This window comes from Heptranchias perlo, chromosome 43, assembly GCF_035084215.1.
Source record: "Heptranchias perlo isolate sHepPer1 chromosome 43, sHepPer1.hap1, whole genome shotgun sequence".
In the NCBI taxonomy this organism is placed as follows: Eukaryota; Metazoa; Chordata; class Chondrichthyes; order Hexanchiformes; family Hexanchidae; genus Heptranchias; species Heptranchias perlo.
The window spans coordinates 1,637,146-1,664,869 of NC_090367.1; the positions used below are offsets into that span (position 1 = coordinate 1,637,146).

The following is a 27,724-nucleotide window of genomic DNA, read 5'->3' on the forward strand; positions in this document are numbered from 1 at the left end:
ATCAATTAAACAATCCAGCACCGCGGCAGATATACACCAGGTTTTACGGTAATCCGTTCCATTTTACAATTACAGGGGTTCTAAAGTATACGGTAAATGATACATTGAGGTACAAGAATCAAAGGATTTGTGTTTTTGTAATGGGGGGGTGGGGATCCTCGAGCCCCTGATATCTCCAGTGATTAATTCACACCAAAAGATTTTTTTAGAATGGAGTTTATTCTTCATAAATTAAACGTACACGAAACCAGGGGCTCATTCCGGGAAATCAGCGGGGTATTCTTACAATGGGGTGGGCTGCCTCTCCCTGGGGGTGGGGACGGTCCCTGTACTGGAACAGCGTAAACCCCTCACCGTAGCCGTTAAGACCCAGCGTTTGGGAGCGATGGTGGTTTTCCGCTCTCTGTGAGGCTCTGGTTCGTGCTGAGGGGGGGGCGGGGGGGGGGGGTTACGGGGCCCACTGGCGCCCTGGGGCACCTCACTCAAATGCCCGTCTGGCGCCGCGCGAGCGTCGGCAGGCTGCTCGACCACAGAGGGCGTCGCAGCTCTGTCTCAGAGAGAGAGAGACGACCGACAGCAACCAGGTAGCGTAGTCTGCCCATCGCTCAACGGTCCCAGCTCAGTCCGACCATTGCTTTGTTTGCTCCCAGCCCTCGCTGCTAAATGTGTAAGTTTTAAACAGACAGTGGACGATCTCCTTCAGGAGAGTGGGGGGGGGGGGGAGGTTGAGGGTCTCGGTCCCAGCGTTTCACAGCCACCAGCCACGGCGGGGAGTGGGTCTTGTCCGAAGGCACTGTGCGTATGAGGATGACCTGAAGCCTGCAGGCGAGTCCAGAGGGAGCTAATTCCTTCTGCTGGCTCCAGCCACGCTCGCTATAACAGTAGCTGGCTGCATGGTCAGGTACCGGTTGATTATCAGGTTCGATATCTGCAATTCAGGGGAAAGCGCAAGTCAGCAAACTGTACACGAACAAGAAATCCTTCACTACATCTAAAAACAAAGGAACTCCCATTTCAACCGGGCCTTTCACCACCTCAGGACGTCCCAAAGCGCTTTACAGCCAATGAAGTACTTTTTTTTTGAAGTGTGGTCACTGTTGTAATGTGGGAAACGCGGCATCCAATTTGCGCACAGCAAGATCCCACAAACAGCAATGTGATAATGAGCAGATAATCTTTTTTTTTAGTGATGTTGGTCGAGGGATAAATATTGGCCCCAGGACACCGGGGAGAACTCCCCATGCTCTTCTTCCAATAGTGGCCGTGGGATCTTTTACATCCACCTGAGAGGGGCAGACGGGGCCTCGGTTTAACGTCTCATCCGAAAGACGGCACCTCCGACAGTGCAGCACTCCCTCAGTACTGACCCTCCGACAGTGCAGCGCTCCCTCAGTACTGACCCTCTGAAAGTGCAGCACTCCCTCAGTACTGACCCTCCGACAATGCAGCACTCCCTCAGTACTGACCTCCGACGGTGCGGCACTCCCTCAGTACTGACCCTCTGACAGTGCAGCGCTCCCTCAGTCCTGCCCCTCCGACAGTGCAGCGCTCCCTCAGTACTGACCCTCCGACAGTGCAGCGCTCCCTCAGTACTGGTACCGGGAGAGTCAGCCTGTATTACGGTACTCAAGTCTCTGAGTGGGGCTCGAACCCATGACTTTCTGACACAGTGGCGAGAGACAGAGAGACCACTGATCCAGGGATAACACTGATTCATCTTTCTATGTGCGTAATCTCACATCTGTGTGCACAAACTCTCAGCTTTTCCAATTAGAAATTCCCATCTCCATGTTTATAATGGAAACTGTAATAATACCTTTCCCCACAGTGGAGGCACTGCAGCCCCAGCACTGGTGGGTGTAATTACTACATCACATGAGGACCGGAGAACTGCAAATGTTACACCCTTGTTCAAAAAAAGGGTGTAAGGATAAACCCGGCAACTAAAAGCCAGTCGGTTTAACCTCGGTGGTGGGGAAACTTTTAGAAACGATTATCTGGGACAAAATTAACAGTCACTTGGACAGGTGTGGATTAATAAAGGAAAGCCAGCATGGATTTGTTAAAGGCAAATTGTGTTTAACTTGATAGAGTTTTTTGATGAGGTAACAGAGAGGGTCGATGAGGGCAATGCGGTTGATGTGGTGTATATGGACTTTCAAAAGGCATTTGATAAAGTGCCACATAATAGGCTTGTCAGCAAAATTAAAGCTCATGGAATTAAAGGGGGCAGTAGCAGCATGGATACCGAATTGGCTAAGTAATAGGAAACAGAGAGTAGTGGTGAACGGTTGTTTTTCGAACTGGAGGGAGGTGTACAGTGGTGTTCCCCAGGGGTCGGTGCTGGGACCACTGCTTTTCTTGATATATATTAATGACTTGGACTTGGGTGTACAGGGCACAATTTCAAAATTTGCAGATGACACAAAACTTGGAAGTGTAGTGAACAGTGAGGAGGATAGTGATAGACTTCAAGAGGACACAGACAGGCTGGTGGAATGGGCAGACATGTGGCAGATAAAATTTAGCAGAGAAGTGCGAAGTGATAAAATTTGGCAGGAAGAATGAGGACAGTCAATTTAAACTTAATGGTACAATTCTAAAGGGGGCGCAGGAACAGAGAGACCTGGGGGTATATGTGCATAAATCTTTGAAGGTGGCTGGACAGGATGAGAAAGTGGTTAAAAAAGCTCCTGGGCTTTATAAATAGAGGCATAGAGTACAAAAGCAAGAAAGTTATGTTGAATCTTTATAAAACACTGGTTCGGCCACAACTGGAGTATTGTGTCCAATTCTGGGCACTGCACTTTAGGAAGGATGTGAAGGCCTTAGAGAGGGTGCAGAGAAGATTTACTAGAATGGTCCCAAGGATGAGGGACTTCAGTTACGCGGATTGACAGGAGAAGCTGGGATTGTTCTCCTTAGAGCAGAGAAGGTTGAGAGGAGATTTAATAGAAGTGTTCAAAATCATGAGGGGTTTTGATAGAGTAAATAAAGAGAAACTGTTCCCATTGGTGGGAGGGTCAAGAACCAGAGGACACAGGTTTAAGGTAATTGGCAAAAGAACCAAAGGCGACATGAGGAAAAACTTTTTTATGCAGCGAGTGGTTAGGATCTGGAATGCGCTGCCTGAAGGGGTGGTGGAGGCAGATTTAATCATAGCTTTCAAAAAGAATTAGATAAATACTTGAAGGGAAAAATTTGCAGGGCTATGGGAAAAGGGCGGGGGAGTGAGACTAACTGGATTGCTCTTACAGAGGGCCGGCATGGGCTCGACGGGCTGAATGGCCTTCTTCTGTGCTGTAACCATTCTATGTTTACATAGGCAGTTCCCATTATAAACGTGGACATAGGAATTTGTAATGGAAATATAAAATTAATGTACGACTTTAAAATGGGGACTGAATTCTGTCTGTGTGCCCTGATCCATTTAATCCCCGCCCACCTCCTCTCTCTGACCCTTCCTCACCTGAAGACGACACCTGGTTTTATCTCGCTGTGTACAAAGTCACGGGGAAACTGACTAGTGAGACCCGCTGGGCAGTACTGGTGCACATTGACGCTAATAGTGAGAGGAGGAACGTGCAATATTCCCGTGGACACGTGCAACCCGATAATCAGTCACTTCCCGTCCCGGCGCACCCAGGACCGAAAACGCCGGAGCTGCTCGTTTCCCCACCCCCCCCACCCCCCGCCCGCCGCACAAAGCCGCGGTGGGGGGGTAACCCGTGACTGCCCGCGGCGCTCACCCCGTTCAGTATCGTGTCACTGATCACGTCGATGATTTCCCCCAGCATCGGGTTCCGCCCCGTGTACTTGACGTACGACCAGGTCGTTAAGGTCAGCAGCGATATGCCAGTGATGAAGTTGAAGATGCCGACCATGAAGCCAGGCCTAGCAGCGAGGTGAAGACCGACATCAAGTGCATTATCACCATCAGCAGCAACATGGCCGTCGGCGTGCGGATGATGCTGAAGAAATTCTTGCCGCGGTTGAACTTGAGGAAGCTGTCGAGCATCTCCTCGATGTCTGCCTCCAGCAGCTCCTGGTAGTGCTGGCTCACCCGGCTGCCCCCCATCTTCTTGATGGACCGGAACTTCTCAATGGCCGTTTCTCGGTAGATCTGGTGCCTCTCGCGGAGCTTGTTGGGGGTCAGGTAGGCTTTGTCTCCTCCGCAGAGCTGGAAAAAAGTAGAGGAGAACCTGGCTTCAGAAGGACGTAGGAACAGGAGGGAGGCCATTCAGCCCAGTGAGCCTAGTCTGCCGTTTAATTAGATCATGGCTGATCTGCATCTTAACTCCATTTACCTGCCTCGAACCTGAAATTATGAAAGGGTTTGATAGGGTAGGAAGGTGTTTCCACTTGTGGGGGAGACCAGAACTAGGGGGCCGTAAATATAAGATAGTCACTAATAAATCCAATAAGGAATTCAGGAGAAACTTCTTCACCCAGAGAGTGGTGAGAATGTGGAACTCGCTCCCACATGGAGTGGTTGAGGCAAATAGCGTAGATACATTTAAGGGGAAGCTGGATAAACACATGAGGGAGAAAGGAATAGAAGGATATGCTGATAGGGAGGGAGGAGCCTCGTGTGGAGCATCGACCAGTTGGGCCGAATGGCCTGTTTCTGTGCTACAAATTCTACGGGCGCTAAATTGGGCCGTGTAGCGCCCGTTGTTTCGGCGCGACACGGCCTCTCCGACATCCAAGATGGCGTCTTGGATGCGCACGCACGTTTCCCGCGTGACGTGCGCCAGACGCCATCTTGGTATCGGAGTTTGCGCAGGCGCAGATAAGGAACGCTGGAATCGTGTAAAGTGGGGAGAAAATGGCTTCAATCAGTGGGCAATGCTGATTTAAAGTGATGGACACCATTTTGGGACTCAACGCTCAACTCAACGCAGAGTCTTAACCCCGACCATCTGAACGTGTCTTAGAGAGCCTGGAGGACCCCCCCACCGGCGCTATTTAAAGGGACCATGCAGGATTTACAGATTAGTTGGTGGATTATTGCTTCTGGCTGCTGATGCATTTGTAAATGTTTTTTGTGGGAGAAGTTTGGAATGCTCTTCTGCATACGGCAGTTGATGCTAGCTCAATTGTGAATTTTAAAGCAGAGATTGATAGATGTCTGTGAGCCAAGGGTATTAAGGGATATTGGGCAAAGGCTGGTACATGGGGTGAGGTCACAGATCAACAATTATTTTATTGAATGGCAGAACAGGCTCGAGGGGCTGAATGCCACTGCCACTTGCTGCCTCCTGATAAGCACCAGCTTCTCCTGCAAGAAAGTGGGACGTGCGCCCGGGTGATGTGCCTGCCGTGGTTGAATAGCTGCCAGAGTGCGCGACCGGTGTGTTGTGGGCGCGCGGCTTGCAACAGTGACAATGTGTGACGGTGAGAGGAAGCATCTGGCTGGAAGTGTTGAGTACTGATTGAAAGAGTTTGATGGTATGTGGGCGATGGGGGATGTAGTGCGAGGAGCAGTGGATGCGGTTCGTGGGGCAATTGGTCGGAGATGACACTTGAGAGTTGACTTCGCTCACCTTGACCACTCGTGTCAACGCACTGAACTTCTTCCTGCACTCAATTCATCTTCGTGGTGCTAGGCGGCTGGCATTGACTTCGCCCCTTACCGCCTCCCGCTGCCTTTGGAGCGTATAAGTGGTGGGCCTCTTGCGCCCCTCCCCCATGCAGATATAGGATGCCCCTCCTTGTGTCCACCTCTTGCACCAAGGCCTCTAGTGCATCATCAGCGAACCTTGGTGCTCACACTCTCACAGGCCTGGTACCAACTCGGACCAGCAGATTGGTGAGGTCCGACATGCAGATTGGAGGATGTGGGATTTAGCGGTGAGCAACCTTTATTCAATGTTTTAACATAACTCAGCAGTTTGTAAACATAGGGATGGGATCTGCATCTGTGTTTTACGTGTGCGATGTCTGATCTCTGTTCAGACCCCATGCAGACAGTAGACTGTTATTTTCAGCAAATAACAGGTGCAAGTTACCTTTAAGAGATTTTGAAACATGGGGTAGATGCTGAGAGGATGTTACCCCTCATGGGGGAATCTAAAACCAGGGGGCATAGTCTCAGAATAAGGGGTCGCCCGTTTAAGACAGAAAGGAGGAGGAATTTCTTCTCCCAGAGGGTCGTGAATCTTTGGAATTCTTTACCCCAAAAAGCAGTGGAGGCCGAATCATTGAACATTCAAGGCTGAGTTAGACAAATTTTTGATCAGCGAGGGTATGGGGAAAGGGCGGGAAAGTGGAGTTGAGGTAAAAATCAGATCAGCCATGATTTTTTTTTTATTCGTTCATGGGATGTGGGCGTCGCTGGCGAGGCCGGCATTTAATGCCCATCCCTAATTGCCCCTTGAGAAGGTAGTGGTGAGCCGCCTTCTTGAAACCGCTGCAGTCCGTGTGGATTGAATGGCGGAGCAGGCTCGAAGGGCCGAATGGCCCGCCCCTGCTCCTATCTCTTATGGTCCAAGAAACATCTTCCTCTTAGGAGATGGCGCTCCCTCTGTTGGTGGAAAGTGCGAGTTGCATTCATTCCACGTGCGAGGCCCGGAAAGGAACGCCGACTGCAGGTAAGTGCTCCCTTGGGACCAAACTTGCGTCTTGCCTGCCTGGGGGTCCGTCGGGCGCGGGGGGGTGTCATAGCGCTAACGTCGCCCAGAACGGATCCTTAACCCATTTTCCCCCCCTATGTAACTCTATGTAAAAGGGCTATGGGGCAAGGGCATGGGGGTGGGACTAATGGGATAGCCCTTTCAAAGAGCCGGCACTGGCACGATGGGCCGAATGGCCTCCTTCTGTGCCGTACCATTCTATGATCAAGTGGTGATTAGCTGACACCAAGTTTGGCTCTTATTAATTGTACTGTACTGTCCTTTTCCTTTGATTTGAAGAAGTCTGTAAGAGACGACAAGCACTGGGTACCTCCTGCATTGAGCTGTAGTAATATTGTTTGGCCAAAGAAATGGCTGCCCGGTTGTTTGCCTCTGCCGTAGCCTGTTAAAGACAAAGAGGGATTTTTACTTTAGATACGGCCCATAAAACCGATCACGCTGACAAGCTCTGCGATGTGTTCAATGTCTGGGAATATCAGCCCCCACCCCGTCGATGGAGAGCCAGCTCAGTTCCTCCTCCCGTCCTTCTGTTGGTGCCATGCTGCTCCGGTGGCTCGGTGGGTAACAGGCACGGCCGTGGTGGTACTGAGCCCCCACGGGGCAGGACGATCCCAGGCTGGAATCTTTGGTCTGTGTGGAGTTACTGATCTCAGCTGGGCTGGTGGTGATAGGCACTTACTGTTCCTGGGGTAGGGAGCGGAGGGGAGGGGAGAAGGAGGGAGGGAGAAGGAGGGAGGGAGGGGAAGGAAGAAGGAGGGAGGGAGGGGAGGGGAGGAGGGAGGGAGGGGAGGGGAGAAGGAGGGAGGGAGAAGGAGGGAGGGAGGGGAAGGGAGAAGGAGGGAGAGAAGGGAAGGGAGAATGAGGGGTGGGAGGGAAGAGGGGGAGAGGAGGGGAAGGGAGAAGGGGGGAGAGGAGGGGAGGGGAGAAGGAGGGAGGGAGGGGAGGGGAGGAGGGAGGGAGGGGAGGGGAGAAGGAGGGAGGGAGGGGAGGGGAGAAGGAGGGAGGGAGGGGAGGGGAGAAGGAGGGAAGGAGGGGAGGGGAGAAGGAGGGAGGGAGGGGAGGGGAGAAGGAGGGAAGGAGGGGAGGGGAGAAGGAGGGAGGGAGGGGAGGGGAGAAGGAGGGGAGGGGAGGAGGGAGGGAGGGGGAGGGGAGAAGGAGGGAAGGAGGGGAGGGGAGAAGGAGGGAGGGAGGGGAGAAGGAGGGAAGGAGGGGAGGGGAGGAGGGAGGGAGGGGGAGGGGAGAGGGGGGAGAGGAGGGGAAGGGAGAAGGAGGGAGGGAGGGGAGGGAGGGGGGAGGGAGGGGAGAAGGAGGGAGGGAGGGGAAGGGAGAAGGAGGGAGGGAGGGGAGGGGAGAAGGGGAGGGAGGGGAGGGGAGAAGGGGAGGGAGGGGAGGGGAGAAGGAGGGAGGGGAGGGGAGGGGAGGGGAGAGGGGGAGGGAGGAGTTGTTGACTAATCATAGCTATCAATGTTTATCGATTAGTCTCGAACAGAGACAAGAAACTCTCCAGTGGTGGAGGACCATTGGTCCAAAGTCACCCGTTCCTCCCGAGCCTGTTACACTCAGCACATGTCATGTCTCATTCACCGGGAGCCGTTCCATGGAACTGATCTTATAAAATTGCAATGAAACAAGTCTTACCTCCAGGATGGACCTTGGATGTGGCAGGTCCTCTCCTTGGAAAATCCTAATATAAGCCTGAAGACACAAAGCAAAGGAACACAACAAGATGAGAGGGCTATAGGGGGAGTTGTGGAGATATTGAACATAACCGGAGATGACTGCGGACGCACAGAACGAAGCTGAGAGTCGCTGACCTGTCCGACACTCGATGGGTCAACTGTGTTTCCAAAACTGAGCCTAAACAGTCCTTTTGTAACCTTGGCGTCCTCTTTGACCCTGAGGTGAGCTTCTGACCCCCATATCCGCTCCATCACCATGACCGCTACCTGACATCACCCTTCTCCGCCCCCTGCCTCAGCCCTTCTGCTGCTGAAACCCTCATCCATGCCTTTATTATCTCCAGTCTCGACTATTCCGGGTGGGAGATGGCCGGCCTCCCATCTTCCACTCTCCGTAAACTTCAGCTCATCCAAAACTCTGCTGCCCCCCCACCCCGCCCCCAGTATCCTAACTCGCACCGAGTCCCGTTCACCCATCACCCCCTGTGCTCGCTGACCTACATCGGCTCCCGGTCCGGGAACGCCTCGATTTCAAAATTCTCACCCTCGTGTTCAAATCCCTCCGTGGCCCCTCGCCCCCCCCCCCCCCCAACACCCTCCCCCCACCTCCGTCTCTGTAGCCTCCTCCAGCCCCTACAACCCTCCGAGATCTCTACGCTCCTCCAATTCTGGCCTCGTCCATCCCGCATTCCCTTCGCCCCACCATTGGCGGCCGTTCCTTCAGCCGCCCTAGGGCCCTAAGCTCTGGAACTCCCCCCCCCCACCCCCACAACCCTCTCCAATTCTTTTAAGACGCTCCTTAAAACCTCCCTCTTTGACCAAGCTTTTGGTCACCCGTCCTAATATCTCCTCATGTGGCTCGGTGTCAAATTTTTGACAGTTTTACGCTCCTGTGAAGCGCCCTGGGACGTTTTACTACATCAAAGGCGCTATATGAATGCAAATTATCGTGTCTTGGTTTATCATTCTCTGTTAATGCTACCACTCCCTCTGTGATGGATATAGGGCAGACTGCACGCTGCGAGTACAGTGTCTCAGCAACCCTGTGTTCTACATTCATGATTCATTTGTCTCATTCCCGTGATATTTCCAGTTGCGAGACGTTTACTAATAAGCGAGGGAGGCTTCTAAATTCTTCAAGCGGAGGCCTACCTTAAAATACTCCAGCAGGTTTCTGCAGCTGACGTTCGACCCAGCGATCTGCTTCTCCACCAGGTTTTCAGGACTGAGCAGCAGGTGCACCAGGCCTTCCAGGTGGGTTTTGAACTCGGTGTCGATATCTGTCGTGAGAGAAGTTCAGAGTTCAGCGCCACGGTCGGGGGGTCGGGGGGGGGGGGGGGGGGGGGGGGGGGGCTGCGGGTGGGGGAAACACAGGAGCTGGAGGAGGCCACTCAGCCATTCGGTGAGACGGTGGCTGACCCTGTGTCCTAACTCCATCCTCCCGCCAGCAAAAATCTATCGATCTCACATTTAAAATGATTAATTGAGCTGGCACCTACTGCTTTTTAGTGGGAGAGAGTTCCCCACTTCTGCCACCCTTTGTGTGAAGAGGGGCTTCCTAACCTCTCCCCTGAATGGCCTGGCTCTGATTTTAAGGTTCTGCCCCCTTCTCCTAGACTCCCCCACCAGCGGGAAAAAGTTTCTCTCTCTCTCCACCCTATCAATTCTTTTCACAATCCTAAAAACTTCAATCAAATCAGCATCACTAAAACAGATGATCTGGTCATCTATCTCATCGCTGTTTGTGGGATCTTGCTGTGCGAAAATTGGCTGCCCCGTTTCCTACATTACAACAGAGACTAGACTTCAAAGAAAAAAAAAGTACTTCATTGGCTGTAAAGAGCTTTGGGACGTCCTGAGGTCACGAAAGGCGTTTTATAAATACAAGTTCCTTTGCGTAAAACTGCCCCGAGAGGTATGAACACTGGAGCCTCCCTTAGACGACGGGACCTACCTTTCAGTTTGCCGTCGAAGGTGGGGTTGGTGGCCACCTTCAGCCCCGGGTGGGGCATGACGAAGCAGTAGATATTTTCGAAGCAGGCGTGGATGTGTTTCCGGACATGCTGCAGCTCCTCGTGCTGGTGAGCTTTGACCTGAGGAAGACAAAGGGGCAAAGCCTCGAGTCCAGACAGTCAGCGGCCCCACGGGCCCCCCGACTGACCCCCTCCCCCCCCCGACTGCCCACGCTATCCCCCCCACCCCACTCCCACAACCCCCCACGGCTCCGCTCGTAGAGAGCCGTGCAGACCAGGATAATCCCAGCTTCCATCTCCCCGCCACGTTAGCTGATCTCAGTTGGGTGGTAATGGTCGTGGGGGTGGGGTTTAGACCTGCACTCGTTATCCAGCAAGCCCCCTGAGGCGGATGGGGGCCGCACACGTGGATAGGATCATGCTCGGTATTCAACCTTCTTGGTCCAGGACTCCCTCCCCCAGCAAATATTGACACACAGGCTCAGAATGGGGCAGTGTAGAGGGAGCTTTACTCTGTATCTAACCCTGTACCTGCCCTGGGAGTGTTTGATGGGACAGTGTAGAGGGAGCTTTACTCTGTATCTAGCCCTGTACCTGCCCTGGGAGTGTTTGATGGGACAGTGTAGAGGGAGCTTTACTCTGTATCTAACCCTGTACCTGCCCTGGGAGTGTTTGATGGGACAGTGTAGAGGGAGCTTTACTCTGTATCTAACCCTGTACCTGCCCTGGGAGTGTTTGATGGGACAGTGTAGAGGGAGCTTTACTCTGTATCTAACCCGTGCTGTACCTGCCCTGGGAGTGTTTGATGGGACAGTGTAGAGGGAGCTTTACTCCGTATTTAACCCGTGCTGTACCTGCCCTGGGAGTGTTTGATGGGACAGTGTAGAGGGAGCTTTACTCTGTATCTAACCCGTGCTGTACCTGCCCTGGGAGTGTTTGATGGGACAGTGTAGAGGGAGCTTTACTCCGTATTTAACCCGTGCTGTACCTGCCCTGGGAGTGTTTGATGAGACAGTGTAGAGGGAGCTTTACTCTGTATCTAACCCTGTAACTGCCCTGGGAGTGTTTGATGGGACAGTGTAAGAGGGAGCTTTACTCCGTATTTAACCTGTGCTGTACCTGCCCAGGGAGTGTTTGATGGGACAGTGTAGAGGGAGCTTTACTCCGTATTTAACCTGTGCTGTACCTGCCCAGGGAGTGTTTGATGGGACAGTGTAGAGGGAGCTTTACTCCGTATTTAACCTGTGCTGTACCCACTCTGGGAGTGCTCAGGCTGACACTGGGTGCCTGCATTGAAACAACTTGCTGAGCTAAACGTTCACTACAAGAAGACATGTTGTGAGTTTGTACCTGGGTTACATTCAGTTCCTCCTTCTTCCAGTCACATAGGAACAGGAGGAGGCCATTCAGCCCCTCCAGCCTGTTCCGCCATTCAATTAGATCATTACTGATCCGTATGTTAACTCCATTATCCCTTGATAATCTTGTCTAACAAAAATCTATTAATCTCAGTTTTGAAAGCTCCAATTGACCCCCAGCCTCAACAGCTTTTTGGGTGGGAGAGAGTTCCAGATTCCCACTCCCCTTTGTGTGAGGAAGTGCTTCCTGACATCACCCCTGAACGGCCTGGCTCTAATTTTAAGGTTCTGCCCCCTTGTTCTGGACTCCCCCCACCAGAGGAAATAGTTTCTCTCGATCTACTGTTTAATAGTTTCACACGGGCATGCTGGCCGGTAGGTATCTGCACTGCCCAATCAGACAGGACGAGCAGGATGCAGGGAATGAATATATCAGAGCCTTACCTGCAGTCGCTTCTCCAGGAAGTTCCTGCCTCCTTCCAAACCGTACGGAAACTCGTAGGGAAAGCTCCAGTCCCGCACCAGAAACACCAGCGTCTGCAGGATACAGCGAACATCGGATTCAAACAGCTTTAAGTGTCAGCTCAGTCGGTATTTCTCTCTCTCTCGTCTCTGAGTCAGGAGGTCGTGGGTTCGAGCCCCCGCTCCACAGACTCGGGCACAAAATCCAGGCCGACACTCCCGGTGCCAGTACTGAGGGAGTGCTGCACTGTCGGAGGGTCAGTACTGAGGGAGCGCTGCACTGTCGGAGGGACAGTACTGAGGGAGCGCCGCACTGTCGGAGGGTCATAACTGAGGGAGCGCTGCACTGTCGGAGGGTCAGTACTGAGGGAGTGCCGCACTGTCGGAGGGTCATAACTGAGGGAGCGCTGCACTGTCGGAGGGTCAGTACTGAGGGAGCACTGCACTGTCGGAGGGTCAGTACTGAGGGAGCGCTGCACTGTCGGAGGTGCCGTCTTTCGGATGAGACGTTAAACCGAGGCCCCGTCTGCCCCTCTCAGGTGGGACGTAAAAGATCCCACGGCCACTATTGGAAGAAGAGCAGGGGGAGTTCTCCCCGGTGTCCTGGGGCCAATATTTATCCCTCAACCAACATCACTAAAAAAACAGATTATCTGATCATTTATCTTATTGCTGTTTGTGGGATCTTGCTGTGCGTAAATTGGCTGCCGCGTTTCCTACATTACAACAAGTGACTACACTTCAAAAAAGTACTTCTTTGGCTGTAAAGCGCATCGGTAAGTCCTGAGGTGGTGAAAGGCCCTGCATGAATGGGAGTTCTTTCTTTACAAAGGCTGACCAACAAACAGCGAAGGAAAGGAAGAGGCCGCTCAGCCCATTGACGCTCACCTCTCCACAGCGGGACCTCACTCCGCTGGGGAAATCCGGACCAGGGTCTGGATGGCAGGGTATGAATTCGAGAGTCCTGGAGCTGCGATCCCACCAGGTGCTGGCTGTTAATGCTGTTGTGCACTGGGCCCGTGGTGCCACTGAGCAAGGACTTACATTAGTCTGCAGAACTTCACAGACTAACATCTGCTCAATCTGTGGTACAGAGTGGGGCAGGAAACAGGAAGGAGGAGAAGCAATGGTCTTTGAAGGTGAAAAGGGTTGGGGGAAGGTTCCACAGTGGGGAGTGTGTTGGGCTGAAGGCTTGACGGTAATGGGGGACGGGCAGTGTATACCAGGGTTTGGCAGAGCAGGGGGTGTATTTTGGGGCATGGTCTGGAGAAGGTAGCAGAGATGAGGAGGAGGAGGATTCGAGAAGGTAGCAGAGGGCAAGTGGAGGAGGATTAGAGAAGGTAGCAGAGGGTGGGAGGAGGAGGATTAGAGAAGGTAGCAGAGATGACGAGGAGGAGGATTAGAGAAGGTAGCAGAGGGTGGGAGGAGGAGGATTAGAGAAGGTAGCAGAGGGCGGGAGGAGGAGGATTAGAGAAGATAGCAGAGGGTGAGAGGAGGATTAGAGAAGGTAGCAGAGGGCGGGAGGAGGAGGATTAGAGAAGGTAGCAGAGGGCGAGAGGAGGAGGATTAGAGAAGGTAGCAGAGGGCGAGAGGAGGAGGATTAGAGAAGGTAGCAGAGGGCGAGAGGAGGAGGATTAGAGAAGGTAGCAGAGGGTGGGAGGAGGAGGATTAGAGAAGGTAGCAGAGGGTGGGAGGAGGAGGATTAGAGAAGGTAGCAGAGGGCGGGAGGAGGAGGATTAGAGAAGGTAGCAGAGGGTGGGAGGAGGAGGATTAGAGAAGGTAGCAGAGGGTGGGAGGAGGAGGATTAGAGAAGGTAGCAGAGGGTGGGAGGAGGTGGATTAGAGAAGGTAGCAGAGGGCGGGAGGAGGAGGATTAGAGAAGGTAGCAGAGGGTGGGAGGAGGAGGATTAGAGAAGGTAGCAGAGGGCGAGAGGAGGAGGATTAGAGAAGGTAGCAGAGGGTGGGAGGAGGAGGATTAGAGAAGGTAGCAGAGATGACGAGGCGGAGGATTAGAGAAGGTAGCAGAGGGCGAGAGGAGGAGGATTAGAGAAGGTAGCAGAGGGCGGGAGGAGGAGGATTAGAGAAGGTAGCAGAGGGTGGGAGGAGGAGGATTAGAGAAGGTAGCAGAGGGCGAGAGGAGGAGGATTAGAGAAGGTAGCAGAGGGTGGGAGGAGGAGGATTAGAGAAGGTAGCAGAGATGACGAGGCGGAGGATTAGAGAAGGTAGCAGAGGGCGAGAGGAGGAGGATTAGAGAAGGTAGCAGAGGGCGGGAGGAGGAGGATTAGAGAAGGTAGCAGAGGGTGGGAGGAGGAGGATTAGAGAAGGTAGCAGAGGGCGAGAGGAGGAGGATTAGAGAAGGTAGCAGAGGGTGGGAGGAGGAGGATTAGAGAAGGTAGCAGAGGGTGGGAGGAGGAGGATTAGAGAAGGTAGCAGAGGATGGGAGGAGGAGGATTAGAGAAGGTAGCAGAGGGTGGGAGGAGGAGGATTAGAGAAGGTAGCAGAGGGCGGGAGGAGGAGGATTAGAGAAGGTAGCAGAGGGCGGGAGGAGGAGGATTAGAGAAGGTAGCAGAGGGTGGGAGGAGGAGGATTAGAGAAGGTAGCAGAGGGTGGGAGGAGGAGGATTAGAGAAGGTAGCAGAGGGCGAGAGGAGGAGGATTAGAGAAGGTAGCAGAGGGCGAGAGGAGGAGGATTAGAGAAGGTAGCAGAGATGACGAGGCGGAGGATTAGAGAAGGTGGCAGAGGGTGGGAGGAGGAGGATTAGAGAAGGTAGCAGAGGGTGGGAGGAGGAGGATTAGAGAAGGTAGCAGAGGGTGAGAGGAGGATTAGAGAAGGTAGCAGAGGGTGAGAGGAGGAGGATTAGAGAAGGTAGCAGAGGGTGAGAGGAGGAGGATTAGAGAAGGTAGCAGTGGGTGGGAGGAGGAGGATTAGAGAAGGTAGCAGTGGGTGGGAGGAGGAGGAAGATTAGAGAAGGTAGCAGAGATGACGAGGCGGAGGATTAGAGAAGGTAGCAGAGGGTGAGAGGAAGATTAGAGAAGGTAGCAGAGGGTGGGAGGAGGAGGATTAGAGAAGGTCGCAGTGGGTGGGAGGAGGAGGATTAGAGAAGGTAGCAGAGGGTGGGAGGAGGAGGATTAGAGAAGGTAGCAGAGGGTGGGAGGAGGATTAGAGAAGGTAGCAGAGGGTGAGAGGAGGAGGATTAGAGAAGGTAGCAGTGGGTGGGAGGAGGAGGATTAGAGAAGGTAGCAGAGGGTGGGAGGAGGAGGATTAGAGAAGGTAGCTGAGGGTGGGAGGGGGAGGATTAGAGAAGGTAGCAGAGGGTGAGAGGAGGATTAGAGAAGGTAGCAGAGGGTGGGAGGAGGAGGATTAGAGAAGGTAGCAGAGGGTGGGAGGAGGAGGATTAGAGAAGGTAGCAGAGGGTGGGAGGAGGAGGATTAGAGAAGGTAGCAGAGGGTGAGAGGAGGAGGATTAGAGAAGGTAGCAGTGGGTGGGAGGAGGAGGATTAGAGAAGGTAGCAGAGGGCGAGAGGAAGATTAGAGAAGGTAGCAGAGGGTGGGAGGAGGAGGATTAGAGAAGGTAGCAGAGGGTGAGAGGAGGATTAGAGAAGGTAGCAGAGGGTGGGAGGAGGAGGATTAGAGAAGGTAGCAGAGATGACGAGGAGGAGGATTAGAGAAGGTAGCAGAGGGTGGGAGGAGGAGGATTAGAGAAGGTAGCAGAGGGCGGGAGGAGGAGGATTAGAGAAGATAGCAGAGGGTGAGAGGAGGATTAGAGAAGGTAGCAGAGGGCGAGAGGAGGAGGATTAGAGAAGGTAGCAGAGGGCGAGAGGAGGAGGATTAGAGAAGGTAGCAGAGGGCGAGAGGAGGAGGATTAGAGAAGGTAGCAGAGGGTGGGAGGAGGAGGATTAGAGAAGGTAGCAGAGGGCGGGAGGAGGAGGATTAGAGAAGGTAGCAGAGGGTGGGAGGAGGAGGATTAGAGAAGGTAGCAGAGGGTGGGAGGAGGAGGATTAGAGAAGGTAGCAGAGGATGGGAGGAGGAGGATTAGAGAAGGTAGCAGAGGGTGGGAGGAGGAGGATTAGAGAAGGTAGCAGAGGGCGGGAGGAGGAGGATTAGAGAAGGTAGCAGAGGGCGGGAGGAGGAGGATTAGAGAAGGTAGCAGAGGGTGGGAGGAGGAGGATTCGAGAAGGTAGCAGAGGGTGGGAGGAGGAGGATTAGAGAAGGTAGCAGAGGGCGAGAGGAGGAGGATTAGAGAAGGTAGCAGAGGGCGAGAGGAGGAGGATTAGAGAAGGTAGCAGAGATGACGAGGCGGAGGATTAGAGAAGGTGGCAGAGGGTGGGAGGAGGAGGATTAGAGAAGGTAGCAGAGGGTGGGAGGAGGAGGATTAGAGAAGGTAGCAGAGGGTGAGAGGAGGATTAGAGAAGGTAGCAGAGGGTGAGAGGAGGAGGATTAGAGAAGGTAGCAGAGGCTGAGAGGAGGAGGATTAGAGAAGGTAGCAGTGGGTGGGAGGAGGAGGATTAGAGAAGGTAGCAGAGGGTGGGAGGAGGAAGATTAGAGAAGGTAGCAGAGGGTGAGAGGAGGAGGATTAGAGAAGGTAGCAGAGGGTGAGAGGAGGAAGATTAGAGAAGGTAGCAGAGGGTGAGAGGAGGAGGATTAGAGAAGGTAGCAGAGGGTGGGAGGAGGATTAGAGAAGGTAGCAGAGTGTGGGAGGAGGAGGATTAGAGAAGGTAGCAGAGGGTGGGAGGAGGAGGATTAGAGAAGGTAGCAGAGGGTGGGAGGAGGAGGATTAGAGAAGGTAGCAGTGGGTGGGAGGAGGAGGATTAGAGAAGGTAGCAGAGGGTGGGAGGAGGAGGATTAGAGAAGGTAGCTGAGGGTGGGAGGGGGAGGATTAGAGAAGGTAGCAGAGGGTGAGAGGAGGATTAGAGAAGGTAGCAGAGGGTGGGAGGAGGAGGATTAGAGAAGGTAGCAGAGGGTGGGAGGAGGAGGATTAGAGAAGGTAGCAGAGGGTGGGAGGAGGAGGATTAGAGAAGGTAGCAGAGGGTGGGAGGAGGAGGATTAGAGAAGGTAGCAGAGGGTGAGAGGAGGATTAGAGAAGGTAGCAGAGGGTGGGAGGAGGAGGATTAGAGAAGGTAGCAGAGGGCGAGAGGAAGATTAGAGAAGGTAGCAGAGGGTGGGAGGAGGAGGATTAGAGAAGGTAGCAGTGGGTGGGAGGAGGAGGATTAGAGAAGGTAGCAGAGGGTGGGAGGAGGAGGATTAGAGAAGGTAGCAGAGGGTGGGAGGAGGATTAGAGAAGGTAGCAGAGGGTGAGAGGAGGAGGATTAGAGAAGGTAGCTGAGGGTGGGAGGGGGAGGATTAGAGAAGGTAGCAGAGGGTGGGAGGAGGAGGATTGGAGAAGGTAGCAGAGGGTGGGAGGAGGAGGATTAGAGAAGGTAGCAGAGGGTGGGAGGAGGAGGATTAGAGAAGGTAGCAGAGGGTGGGAGGAGGATTAGAGAAGGTAGCAGAGGGTGAGAGGAGGAGGATTAGAGAAGGTAGCAGAGGGTGGGAGGAGGAGGATTAGAGAAGGTAGCAGAGGGTGGGAGGAGGAGGATTAGAGAAGGTAGCAGAGGGTGGGAGGAGGAGGATTAGAGAAGGTAGCAGAGGGTGGGAGGAGGAGGATTAGAGAAGGTAGCAGAGGGTGGGAGGAGGAGGATTAGAGAAGGTAGCAGAGGGTGGGAGGAGGAGGATTAGAGAAGGTAGCAGAGGGTGGGAGGAGGAGGATTAGAGAAGGTAGCAGAGGGTGGGAGGAGGAGGATTAGAGAAGGTAGCAGAGGGTGGGAGGAGGAGGATTAGAGAAGGTAGCAGAGGGTGGGAGGAGGAGGATTAGAGAAGGTAGCAGAGGGTGGGAGGAGGATTAGAGAAGGTAGCAGAGGGTGGGAGGAGGAGGATTAGAGAAGGTAGCAGTGGGTGGGAGGAGGAGGATTACAGAAGGTAGCAGAGGGTGAGAGGAGGATTAGAGAAGGTAGCAGAGGGTGAGAGGAGGAGGATTAGAGAAGGTAGCAGAGGGTGAGAGGAGAGGTCAGGTATTTTGAAGGGATTTGATGACAAGCAGAATGATTTTGAAAGGTCGACAAGGGAAATCTGGGATCCTGTGCAGGATCGGCCATTTGGAAGAAGAGCAGGTGAATTCTCCCTGGTGTCCTGGGCCAATGTTTATCCCTCAATAAACACCTAACACAAATGATCTGATCATTATCACATTGCTGTTTGTGGGATCTTGCTGAGCGCAATTTGGCTGCTGCGTTTCCTACATTACAACAGTGACTGCACTTCAAAGAAAGTACTTCATTGGCTGTAAAGCGCTTTGGGACGTCCTGAGGTGGGGAAAGTTCTTTCTTTACTGGCCGCACACCTCTTGCTACTGAGAAGGCAGGCAGATAATCTGCCGCCCCACCTCTCCCAACCAAAGCCACTGAAGTGAGCGATGAAGCCCATGCCTCAGTGTGCTTCAGCATCTCACACTGCCGCTCCAGCACACTGCATCGCCATCACAGGAAATCTGCTACCCTCCAGCTGGTCAACAGAGGAGATTTACTAAAACGGTCCCAGGGATGAGGGACTTCAGTTACGTGGAGAGACTGGAGAAGCTGGGACTGTTCTCCTTAGAGCAGAGAAGGTTAAGGGGAGATTTAATCGAGGGGTTCAAAATCATGAGGGGTTTTGATCGAGTAAATAAGGAGAAACTGTTTCCAGTGGCAGGAGGGTCGGTAACCAGAGGACACAGATTTAAGGTAATTGGTGAAAGAACCAGAGGGGGAGATGAGGAGAATGTTTTTTTACGCAGTGAGTTGTGATGATCTGGAATTCACTGCCTGAAAGGGCGGTGGAAGCAGATTCAATAATAACTTTCAAAAGGGAATTGGAGAAATACTTGAAGGGGAAAAATTGGAAAGGCGATGGGGAAAGAGCAGGGGGGAGTGGGACTTATTGGATGCACTGCAGCAACTCACCAAGGCTTCTTCGACAGCACCTCCCAAACCCACGACCTCTACCACCTAGAAGGACAAGAGCAGCAGGCACATGGGAACAACACCACCTGCACGTTCCCCTCCAAGTCACACACCATGCCGACTTGGAAATATATCGCCATTCCTTCATCGTCGCTGGGTCAAAATCCTGGAACTCCCTCCCTAACAGCACTGTGGGAGAACCTTCACCACACGGACTGCAGCGGTTCAAGAAGGCGGCTCACCACCACCTTCTCAAGGGGCAATTAGGGATGGGCAATAAATGCCGGCCTCGCCAGCGACGCCCACATCCCATGAACGAATAAAAAAAAAATTGGATGGCTCTTTCAAAGAGCCGGCACAGGCACGATGGGCTGAATGGCCTCCTGCTGTGCTGTATGGTTCTACGGTTCTATGAACAAGGGGGGGGCCTCTCGGTGCTTCGACACGCAGGACACGGGAATTGACCCTCACAGGTAGCTCCTGATGCCAGCCACAGCAGGGGTGAGAGGGCGAGCTCTGCCCTGAGCTACAGCATGGGAGAGGGGAGGGAGGGGCCGGCTTGCAGGTCTACCCGACTGACTGCACTCGGCACGAGGGACAGATCATTCGAAAGCGGGGGGGGGGGGGCGGGGAGAGGCGGGGGGGGGATGTGGGGAGGGGGGGAGAAATTAGGAAAATGAATGAAAGTTACAGGTGCCATTTACCCCTGCGAAAACAAATGAGGGAGTCACCGGGGATCGAGGTAGCTGACAGCTGGTTCCAGCTGTGGCTGCGATCTGCTTACCTGAAAGGGTTTTAGCGACATTTCATCCATGGCCAGACGTCCGTACTCCGTGAAGAGCTGAAACAGAAGAGGACAAGGAGGTTACAGCTTTACCATTACCAGCACCTGCGGTCTGAGAGAAGATGGGAGAGCTGGTTAACTTCTAAAGCTGTTAAACTTTCCACAATGGCACTTTACAGCCTTTCCGGACTATATCTGTCTCATTATCACCCCATTTTGCCGTGGCTCAGTGGGTCTCTCTCTCTCGCCTCTGAATCAGAAGGTCGTGGGTTCGAGCCCCCACTCCAGAGACTTGAACACAAAATCCAGGCCGACACTCCCCGGTGCCAGTACTGAGGGAGCGCTGCACTGTCGGAGGGTCAGTACTGAGGGAGCGCTGCACTGTCGGAGGGTCAGTACTGAGGGAGCGCTGCACTGTCGGAGGGGCAGTACTGAGGGAGCGCTGCACTGTCGGAGGGTCAGTACTGAGGGAGCGCTGCACTGTCGGAGGGTCAGTACTGAGGGAGCGCTGCACTGTCGGAGGGTCAGTACTGAGGGAGCACTGCACTGTCGGAGGGTCAGTACTGAGGGAGCGCCGCACTGTCGGAGGGTCGGTACTGAGGGAGCACTGCACTGTCGGAGGGGCAGTACTGAGGGAGCGCCGCACTGTCAGAGGTGCCGTCTTTCGGATGAGACGTTAAACCGAGGCCCCGTCTGCCGCTCTCAGGTAGACGTGAAAGATCCCATGGCTACTACAAGAGCAGGGGAGTTCTCCCCGGTGTCAACCAACATCACTAAAACAGATTATCTGGTCATTATCACATTGCTGTTTGTGGGATCTTGCTGTGCGCAAATCTGCTGCCACGTTTCCTACATTACAACAGTGACCACACTTCAAAAAAAAGTACTTCATTGGCTGTAAAGCGCTTTGGGACGTCCTGAGGTGGTGAAAGGCCCGGTAGAAATGGGAGTCCTTCCGTTCTTTCTTTGCATCCCTTGTGTCATTTAATCACTCCTGCCCTCCACCCTATCACAGATCTTTCCCTTTTGTTCCTTTCCTGTCCCCCTTTTTCCCTGGCTCTGTACTCGCTTAAAAGCCGTTCATCTCAAATAATCTTCCAGTTCTGATGAAAGGTCGTCGACCTGAGACGTTAACTCTCGCTCCTCTCTCCACGGATGCTGCCTGACCTGCTGAGTGTCTCCAGCATCGTCTGTTTCTGTTGCAGGTTTCCAGCACCCACGGTACTTGTGCATTTGTTTTAAAGAGAACAGAAAGTGCCTGGTCACAAATGCTCCGTGGGGCAGGCTTGATGGACCCGCTGGTCTTAGCCTGCCCGTCATTTCCGTGTGTTTGTTAGCGGGGAGTCCCATACGTTTCAGGTCGGTCTGGTCGGCTTGTGGATGTGATAACTCTGGGGGGGCAGAACTATACAAACAGGGCTGGTGTTATATGGGCCGCGCTGACCCACCTGAAGGTGTTGCAGGTCATCCTCCTGAATGTTGTTTGTTAAGTTATAGACCTGGAAAAAAAGCAGAAAGAATCAACAGTAACGCCTCTTCCCTCCTCTTCTGAAGGTGCTGCCCTTGTTGCTGAGATACTGGTTCCACGGGTGTAGACGTACTCCAATACCTCAGCCAGGTGGGCAGTTTTCACGTGTGCGAGTTTGGACAGCGAGTGCCAGTAGGCTATTCGACTACAGGGGGCATCACAACAACATCCGATCCTGTCCTCAGCCAATAATGTCCACACACACACGCGCTTTCCAGCAAGGGTGGAGTGTTCTGGAGCAGCAAGCCTGATATCCACCCGCATCGACCCCCCCCCCCACCCCCCTGACCCACCATCCAAGGGGTGCACAGCCAATTGTACCGCCCACCGGTGCTGAGGTCAGCAAGAAAACGAGGACCGAGTTCCTCGGTGGCTCGCGGCCGAGTCAGCAACTGCTGAACTGTGACCTGCTGGTGGCGGCCTTTGTCCGGAGTCCAGAGCTGGTACCGTGGGCACCAATCCTCGTGCAAATCCTCGACCCCAGGAGCTGACAAACGCGTAGCCATGGCACAGCGAATCCACTCAATTCTCTTGTGTGAGTCGGCCACGGCCTCCCCCTGCTCAGACCACTCTTTCCCTGCCCATATACGTCCCCCGTTCACCACCCTACCTGGACTGAGCTCGTCATGGTACTGAGGGCGAAGATGGTGGCGCAGTCCTTCACGGTCGACTGGCTGTCAAAGGCTCCCTGAGTATCCAGCAGCAACACAGCGACCTGGAGGAGAAAGACAGGGTGGAAGTCACAGGCAAGTTGGAGCAGACTTGAAAATCCACTCCCTGTGCGAGGCGTGTACCTGATAAACCAGAGCAGTACGGAGGGTTTCCTGTGATAACTCAGCGGGTAAATGCTTGTTCAAACTTATAGAAATAGAAGAATCCCACATTAAGATAGGCGTAATGAGATGATCGAAACATCCTGAAAGAAAGAAAGAAAGAGTGAAAGAAAGAAAGGAAGAATGAAAGAAAGTAGAGAGAGAGAAAAAGAGAGAACGACGGAAACAGAGAGAAAGAAGAAAGAGCTCTCATTTCTACCGGGCCTTTCACAGTCTCAGGACGTCCCAAAGCGATTCACAGTCAATGGAGTACTTTTTTTTTGAAGTGTGGTCACTGTTGTAATGTAGGAAACGCAGCAGCCAATTTACGCACAGCAAGATCCCATGAACAGCAATGCGATAATGACCAGGTAATCTGTTTTTTTAGCGATGTTGGTTGAGGGATAAATATCGGCCCCAGGACACCGGGGAGAACTCCCCCTGCTCTTCTTCCAATAGTGGCCGTGGGATCTTTTACATCCACCTGAGAGGGGCAGACGGGGCCTCGGTTTAACATCTCGTCCGAAAGACGGCACCTCTGACAGTGCGGCGCTCCCTCAGTACCGACCCTCTGACAGTGCAGCACTCCCTCAGTACTGACCCTCCGACAGTGCAGCACTCCCTCAGTACTGCCCCTCCGACAGTGCAGCACTCCCTCAGTACTGACCCTCCGACAGTGCGGCGCTCCCTCAGTACTGACCCTCCGACAGTGCAGCACTCCCTCAGTACTGACCCTCCGACAGTGCAGCACTCCCTCAGTACTGACCCTCCGACAGTGCAGCACTCCCTCAGTACTGACCCTCCGACAGTGCAGCACTCCCTCAGTACTGACCCTCCGACAGTGCAGCGCTCCCTCAGTACTGACCCTCCGACAGTGCGGCGCTCCCTCAGTACTCGCACCGGGAGTGTCGGCCTGGATTACGGGGCTCAAGTCTCTGGAGTGGGGGCTCGAACCCACGACCTCTGACTCAGAGGCGAGAGAGAGAGACACTGAGACACGGCTGGCACCGATCTAGCGTACAGATGAAGTAACGTCACAAATAGAAACCTTTTAGGAGATGCTGACAGGGAGACTGTGCCTGGATTTTTAAAAAGTCAGGAGCCTGGGAGGGACTCGCCCAGCGATTCAGATGTGACTCTGTACCTTGTTCCCGTTTGGCTTCTGCACGATGAACACTTCCGTCCACATCTGGATCCCGCTGGTGTCTGGATCCGAGCCGCCTCGCCATGAGAATCCGGTCAGTGGCTTGTCATCCCTGCCCATCCAGTTCATCGTTGCTCCCGTCTTCTGTAGATGCAAACCAAGTCAAACTGTTACTGGGCGCAGCACCAGACTGGCTCCAGTACGTCAAGGCCCCAAGGACCCTTACACACGAGGAGTCTCACCACCAGTGTCCCTTTTAAGCAGAGTCCCCTGTATTGGGATATAATGACCAGTATCTGTAGGGGTCTCACCACCATCGCCCCTTTTAAGCAGAGTCCCCTATATTGGGATATAATGACCAATACCTGTTTGTACATGAAACGCAGCATGAAGTCCAGTAAGAAGGATTTGCCCTTGCGGAAGGCACCGGCCACTGACAGTACCATCACATTGAGGTCGCGGATGGACTCCCGTAACAGGATGCTCTCCAGGCCCTTCTCGTCGAGTGTGAAGCTGTGATCCTCCTTGCGGAAACGAACGATCTGCATAGACGTGGCTGCCTGGCACTCCATGTCATCACCGCCTGCAGGAAGGGGGACAGAGGGTCAGCGAGTCACTGACCGATGTACCGGCACTGGACAGATGGAGGGGCAGCGGTTGTTCTGGGGTCTGTATAACGACGACAACAACTTGCGAGTATACAGAGCCCTTCACCACCTCAGGATGTCCCAAAGCGCTTCACAGCCAACGAGGTACTTTTGAACTGTTGCAATTTAGGAAACGCGGAGGCCAATTTGTGCACAGCAAGATCCCACAGACAGCAATGACCAGATGATCTGTTTTTTAGGTGTTGGTTGAGGGATAAATATTGGGACACCGGGGAGAACTCCCCCTGCTCTTCTTCCGATAGTGGCCACGGGGTCTTTTACGTCCACCCGAGAGGGCAGACGGGGCCTGGGTTTGACGTCTCATCCGAAAGACGGCCCCTCCGACAGGGCAGCGTGGCCTCGGTACCGACGCTGGGGGTGTCGTCCTGGACTGTGGGGCTCGGGTCTCTGGAGTGGAAGGGGATCGCGTGGCGGGGTGCACAGGCCCTGCGCCCTGCCGCACCGCCCTGGCTGTAATGTGACAGGAGGATAGGGGAGATCCTTTGAGAAGGGTGAGCCACTCCTCCTGTGCTGCATCGTCGGGTGTGGTACCCAGCCTTACAGACCGGGGGAAGGATCCTGGTTGGATTCCCCCCTGCCTGTGCTGAGTTAACTAGGCTTGGCCTGGACAATAGTGGGTTTCTACAATTGCTCTCACTGTCCCTAGGCTAGAGGATCAGCTGGGGCTCCTGCTCCCGACCCACTGACCCCTGCGTGAAAGTGCCTGGGTGTGGAGGGCGGGTTCAGGCTCGGCTTAAGTGCACCACCTCCCCACCCCATGGTGGAATAGCCCATTGCCCCTCACTGAGGTCAGGTTGGGGGTTTGGCCCGTGGTGCCCACCATAGTCAAATAGCCTGCGGGAAGTAAGGGTCTAGACGCAAAATGGATCAGGCACTTGAGGGCAGCCGGGGCCCGTGTAACCCATACCCCCTGCACCCCCTCCAGCTAGCAGTCTGCATCTTCAGGAGAAGGAGTTAAATTGAGCTGAGTTAAATTGAGTTAAAACACTTGGGGAGGGAGACACAAAACAGTCACACGATCAGCCGGGGGGTGGATTCGGAGCCAACGACTGCACAGCTTGTTACCCACCGTGGAGGGCCTGTTAAAATCTAAACTCCAAACCTGTCCAATCTCAAGTACTCGCAAGTGACGGGTACAACCTCTGCAAATCCACCTTCGCTGTATTCACCTCAAAGGATCTGCAGATGACTCAGCTTAGCTCACTCTGCCTGCAATAACGTGACCTCAGGGAACCTGCAATTAAAAAGGGTGGTACAAAATAAGACTAACACAGCACCGAAACTGTGGGGCAATTGCTTCACATTGAGGTCTTTGACTTATTTAAACCAGAAAGTAATTCTGAGATTTTTATGTAATTACTGAACCTAGTAAGAATCCTCAAATATTTATTTAGAACGATTAAGCACAGAAGGAGGCCATTCGGCCCATCGTGCCTGTGCCGGCTCTTTGAAAGAGCTATCCCATTAGTCCCACTCCCCCTGCTCTTTCCCCATAGCCCCACGGAGCAGGCTTGAGGGGCTGAATGGTTCATATATTTTCAAGTATTTATCCAATTCCCTTTCGAAAGTTATTATTGAATCTGCTTCCCCCGCTCTTTCAGGCAGCGAATTCCAGATCATAACAACTCGCTGCATAAAAAAAACATTCTCCTCATCTCCCCCCGGCTCTTTTGCTGATCACCTTAAATCTGTGTCCTCTAGTTACCGACCCTCCTGCCACTGGAAACGGTTTCTCCTTATTCACACTGATTTCTTTATCCTATAAATCAACTAAATTATTAACAAAACAGATAAATAATTTTAATATATAATTAAATTACTGTTTAAAAATCTGGTGGATAAGTTATTCTGATTTTTTTTTACTTTGCAATCCATGCAGATTCCAGTCCATTAAAAATCCTTAATTGTTTGCCTTCATTTCATTCTAGAAACCAAGTGACTACATCATTTATAAAATTATTTTTTCAGTTCGCTGTTTAAAATCTGATGTTAAAAATTTATCCTGGATTTTTCCCTTGTAGGGGCCCAATCTAAAAGTGTGCCCCAATAAGCCGAGTTTATTAATGCACCGGATATATTATTTTAAAATATATATAATAAATTTACCGTTTAAAATCTGATGGAACAATTATTCTGATTTTTATCCTTATAATTAGTGCAGATTTCAACGCACCAAAACCCCTAAAATATGTATTGCTTCTTTCCGGTAAAATTGACTGAGTTATTAACACAGAAACTAATTTTAAAAATAAAAATAAATACATTTAATGACTAACACACGAGATAAAATCAGTTCCGGGGTTTTGTTTGTATTTTGTGCGATGATATAAATGAATGAGAAAAAAGATTATTTTTTTTGCTAAATTTCCTGTGTATTAACCGAGTTATTAATCCAGCATAGAAATCCATTTTTTTACAATAATAAATTTAGAAAATCTGATTGAAAGTTATTGGGTTTTTAAAAAGTTATTAATTTTAAGTTGTTAATTTTACATTATTGATTTAAAGTCATTGTTATTTATTTTGTTATTCATTATAAGTTATTCATTTTACATTATTGACTTTAAGTTATTCATTATGTTATTAATTTTACATTGTTGATTTAAAATTATTGATTTTATTTATTTTAAGTTATTTATTTTGTTATTCATTTTAAGCTATTGATTTTAACTTATTCATTATAAGTTATTCATTTTACATTATTGATTTTAAGTTAGTCATTTTAAGTTATTAATTTTACATGAATGATTTAAAGTTATTGATTTTGTCATTTATTTAAAGTTATTTGTTTTGTAGTTTAAAGTTATTGCTTTTAAATTATTCATTATAAGTTATTCATTTTACATTATTGATTTTGTTACTCGTTTTAAGTTATTTATTTTAAGATATTAATGTTAAGTTATTGATTTTGTTATTCATTTTACATTATTGATTTAAAGTTGTTTATTTTAATTTATTGATTTTGTTATTTATTTTAAGATATTAATTTTAAGTTATTGATTTTGTTATTTTAAGTTATTGATTTATTTATTTTAATTTATTGATTTTGTTATTGATTTTAAGTTATTGATTTTATTATTTTGTTATTGATTTTAAGTTATTGGTTTTATTATTTTGTTATTGATTTTAAGTTATTGGTTTTATTATTTTGTTATTGATTTTAAGTTATTGATTTTATTATTTGTTATTGATTTTAAGTTATTGGTTTTATTATTTTGTTATTGATTTTAAGTTATTGGTTTTATTATTTTGTTATTGATTTTAAGTTATTGATTTTATTATTTTGTTATTGATTTTAAGTTATTGATTTTATTATTTGTTATTGATTTTAATTCATTGATTTTATTATTTGTTATTGATTTTAAATGATTAATTTTGTTTTAGTTGTGATTCCTGCAGACTCATTTAATAAAACTATAATATTTAATCGTTTCTATAAAAAAAAATTAAATTAATTCAGATTAATCTGAAGTCCCCTCAAGCTCCCTGTAAATTGTGCTTAAATCTCTGCCACTCTCACCCTTCAGACTCTCCCAACCCCTCCAATAAATTATTTTAATGATAATAATAACCATTATCATTATTCTTTCCCCCTAATATTCCTGCCTCCATTCCCCCTTCCTCACTAATTGCCATCCAGCTATTTGCCTACGTTGCTGTGGAGCTGTTGCCCAGGCCCGGCCTCCCGGCCGCCGCCGCCGCCCGGCCC

At 51.3% G+C, this 27,724-nt stretch overlaps 1 protein-coding gene across 1 annotated transcript; it reads right to left on the minus strand.

Annotated features, from left to right (window-relative positions):
• Positions 1 to 36: 36 nt before the first annotated feature.
• On the minus strand, positions 37 to 27,724 carry LOC137306395 (atlastin-2-like). Its single transcript, XM_067975561.1, is given in 15 exon segments — positions 37 to 928; positions 3,750 to 3,889; positions 3,892 to 4,180; positions 6,946 to 7,017; positions 8,274 to 8,330; positions 9,467 to 9,594; positions 10,269 to 10,407; positions 12,090 to 12,182; positions 19,864 to 19,920; positions 21,312 to 21,362; positions 22,002 to 22,106; positions 23,348 to 23,491; positions 23,713 to 23,930; positions 25,185 to 25,249; positions 27,668 to 27,724. Coding segments are annotated over 13 exon segments (1,569 nt in total). The 5' UTR covers positions 23,920 to 23,930; positions 25,185 to 25,249; positions 27,668 to 27,724; the 3' UTR covers positions 37 to 841.